Consider the following 2907-nt stretch of genomic DNA (forward strand, 5'->3'; position numbering starts at 1 on the left):
ATGCTGATGCTAGTCGTCCCTCCAGATAAAGTGGAATGATATCGACAGGAGACGCAGCCCGGTGGCCTCAGGTGACACGACTTCACTGATCGTGACACACACCGTTTACATGTACAAAGTACAGCATCGTCGGAGTTACAGGGTTAATGGTAAACATTTACTGTAGTACTGTATGTTTCAGTGTTCATTTTCTTTATGTTACATCACATGTACTGTTGTTCAGTAGCCAGAACAAGTTGACTGTCGACTTTCAGTAGATCAAGACTGTTATTGTTTTTGTTTTTTTTAACTTGTACATGGGGCATTTTGAATCAACCTCTTCTTTTTTTAATGTTTTTAAATAAATATTTAGGAGAACCTGAACATGCAGACACTCCCTGCATTTTCACTGTATAATAAAAAAAATATTTAAAAAAAATATAAACATAAGGATTGTTCACTTTTCATTCGTAGACCTTTTGACCATGTATATATCTATGAGTAAATATGTATGCATATATACTGTATATTTCATAAATATATCTATACATACGCACACATATACAGTATGTATGTGTGGATATATGTATGTAGGTATATACATATACAGTATATGTATAGTCTGCCTTTTTCTGTCGGGCCCATCACTGTTTCTCTTCAGCTGCCGATAGAGGCCGCTCTTCTAGAGAACGATAAAGGAGTGTATACTGCCGTCTGCTGTTTGTCACGGATCATGGTGCAAAAACAAAACATTCAAATAATTATTAACGTACTCGGCAGGTCCTGCAGGAGGATGTAGAGATTATTTTAGGACTATACTGAACTTTGATGTTTCCATTAAACATTTAAAGGGATTTTTTTTTAATAATTAACGTTGAAATAAAAATAACCTTATCGGATTAATTATTTATTAAAATTCATAAACCTTTTTCTCTTTTTTTTCTACATCCATTTTCTACTTTGTTAGAGATGTGGGGGGGGAGTGTAAGCCAAAGGGTGAGGGCAGGCTATCGCAGGTCCCCTTGTCAAAAAAACAACAACAACAAAAAAAGTGTATATGATTAATTAACTGACAAAAAAAAAAAAAATACCGAAAATAACACGGTACGATATTGATTAGATCGATCTTTTATCATCTTTTGTTTCAGCACACTGTTTCAGCGCACTGGTCTTTGCTGCCCTCTAGTGGACGTAACGCATTAAACAAGCGAGGTTTCTCAACGTGTACAGTCTATAACGGCGGTCTTCACCGGGTCTTGAACAGTTGGTTTCGAACAGCATTCCTCTTGGTCGAATCACATTCATGATCATCACAGAGGTAGTTCTTCCAGTTAAAATGGCTGAAATAACTTTGTTGTTGTTCAAATGTTTTGTTTGTGGTTCCACATTTCCCTCTGTTTTTTTTGAGTGATTTAATTTAGGAAAACATCTTATTCTTGGAAAAAAAATATTCAAACCTTGTTCGACATGAAGAAACGTCTACAGTGTTACAGAGACCCTCCTTGGTCTGTTACCAGGATCATCCATGTTAGTCCCCTCCCCTTTTCTTTGGAGGTGGGCGGTGCCAATCACATCTTGACCCGCCCACTAAGATTGCTTGTATAAACAGACAACCATGGTTCCTCCAGTTAACTTGGATCACTGAAGGGAATAAGTGTGAAAAGATAAATTTAAATATAAATTTACAGCTGGTCTGGTTCTTGCTGTGTTATAAAAAAAAACACGAAAAACAAAACAAAAAGGTAATCAACACAAAATTATAAAATATAACCTTGTTTTTCTTTTTGTTTTTATAAACCGTATCATTCTACGTGAGGCTCTTTGAATCATAAACGTGATCTGACGGATGTTTTCAAACGACTAACCTGGATGACCTTTGTGCTTCTGATGGACAGACTCGGACAGAAATGGACGACAACGGTGTTGGTGAGAAAAAGGAGTCACAAACCAGCTCCACCGACCACCGTGAACGTTCTACGGCCCAGGAGAAGCAGCATGTGAAGCCCACCGTGCTTCAGAAAGATGTGAGTACCGTGTTCATCTGTGTTCATCTCAAGGCTGGGATTCTACTCACTTTGATGCTAATTTTCCTTGATATCAAATTATGTAGTTGAGTGACGCGCAACTGTCACCGAGTCAATCAAGGTTTAAATGTAGCTGTGATGAAGAAGTCGCGATATTCTACATAATCTGATAAAGAGAAAAGAAGAGAAAAGAACAAAAGTTGGAACAGAATGATTTTTGTCTTGTTGTAGTTTGTCTAATACAGCAGGGGCAGAGTGGGGTTGAAAATCAGCCTGGGCTCTTCGGTCTTCAGTCACCACACGTGCACACGTACACACATGCACGTGCTCAAGTGTAAATGAACAACTGACTTCATTGTATTGTGTTTTTCTTGAGCTGGTAAAAAGGCTAAATATTAACGTAGAAACAGAACAGGAATCAGGATGTATTGCCAATGTAGTCAAATATTTATTAATCAGATCCTCTTCACCCTCATTTTAACCACCCCTCCCAACCCAGCCACCCACCCCCCAGCAGGAAGCCTAAGTTGTCTCCATTGCACTGGACAATCTAAACCCAGACTCAAATCTATATGAACTAATTCTACATTTGAACTGGGTCACTTCAAGTTTACACCGACAGAAAGATCTGTCTCAGAAACACATTTTTCTTTCTCTGTTCTCTGTGTTCGATTAGGTTGGTCTGGTGAGCGGCATCTGTCTTATTGTGGGGAGTATGATTGGCTCAGGCATCTTCATTTCTCCCAAGTCTGTCCTGTTGTACTCCGGTGGTGTTGGACCCTGTCTCCTCATATGGGCCTCCTGTGGTTTGGTAGCCACACTGGGTGAGATGAAGAATCACCTTCATCATCATCATCATCTATCTATCTATCTATCTATCTATCTATCTATCTATCTATCTATC

The 2907-nt window shown here is 38.7% G+C and overlaps 1 protein-coding gene across 2 annotated transcripts in view; it reads left to right on the forward strand.

Annotated features, from left to right (window-relative positions):
• The first annotated feature begins 1754 nt into the window (after positions 1-1754).
• Positions 1755-2907, forward strand: part of LOC103379335 (b(0,+)-type amino acid transporter 1-like) — a 5613-nt gene continuing 4460 nt past the window's right edge. The window contains exons 1-2 of one of the 2 annotated variants that reach the window (XM_025055709.1): positions 1755-2003; positions 2680-2827. In XM_025055709.1, the coding sequence (XP_024911477.1) occupies positions 1887-2003; positions 2680-2827 (265 nt within the window). In that variant the 5' untranslated portion in view covers positions 1755-1886. The remainder of the gene's footprint in view (positions 2004-2679; positions 2828-2907) is intronic. The other variant, XM_008310854.3, reaches the window with a different exon arrangement.

This window comes from Cynoglossus semilaevis, chromosome 5 (assembly GCF_000523025.1).
Source record: "Cynoglossus semilaevis isolate Cse_v1.0 chromosome 5, Cse_v1.0, whole genome shotgun sequence".
Lineage (NCBI taxonomy): Eukaryota > Metazoa > Chordata > Actinopteri > Pleuronectiformes > Cynoglossidae > Cynoglossus > Cynoglossus semilaevis.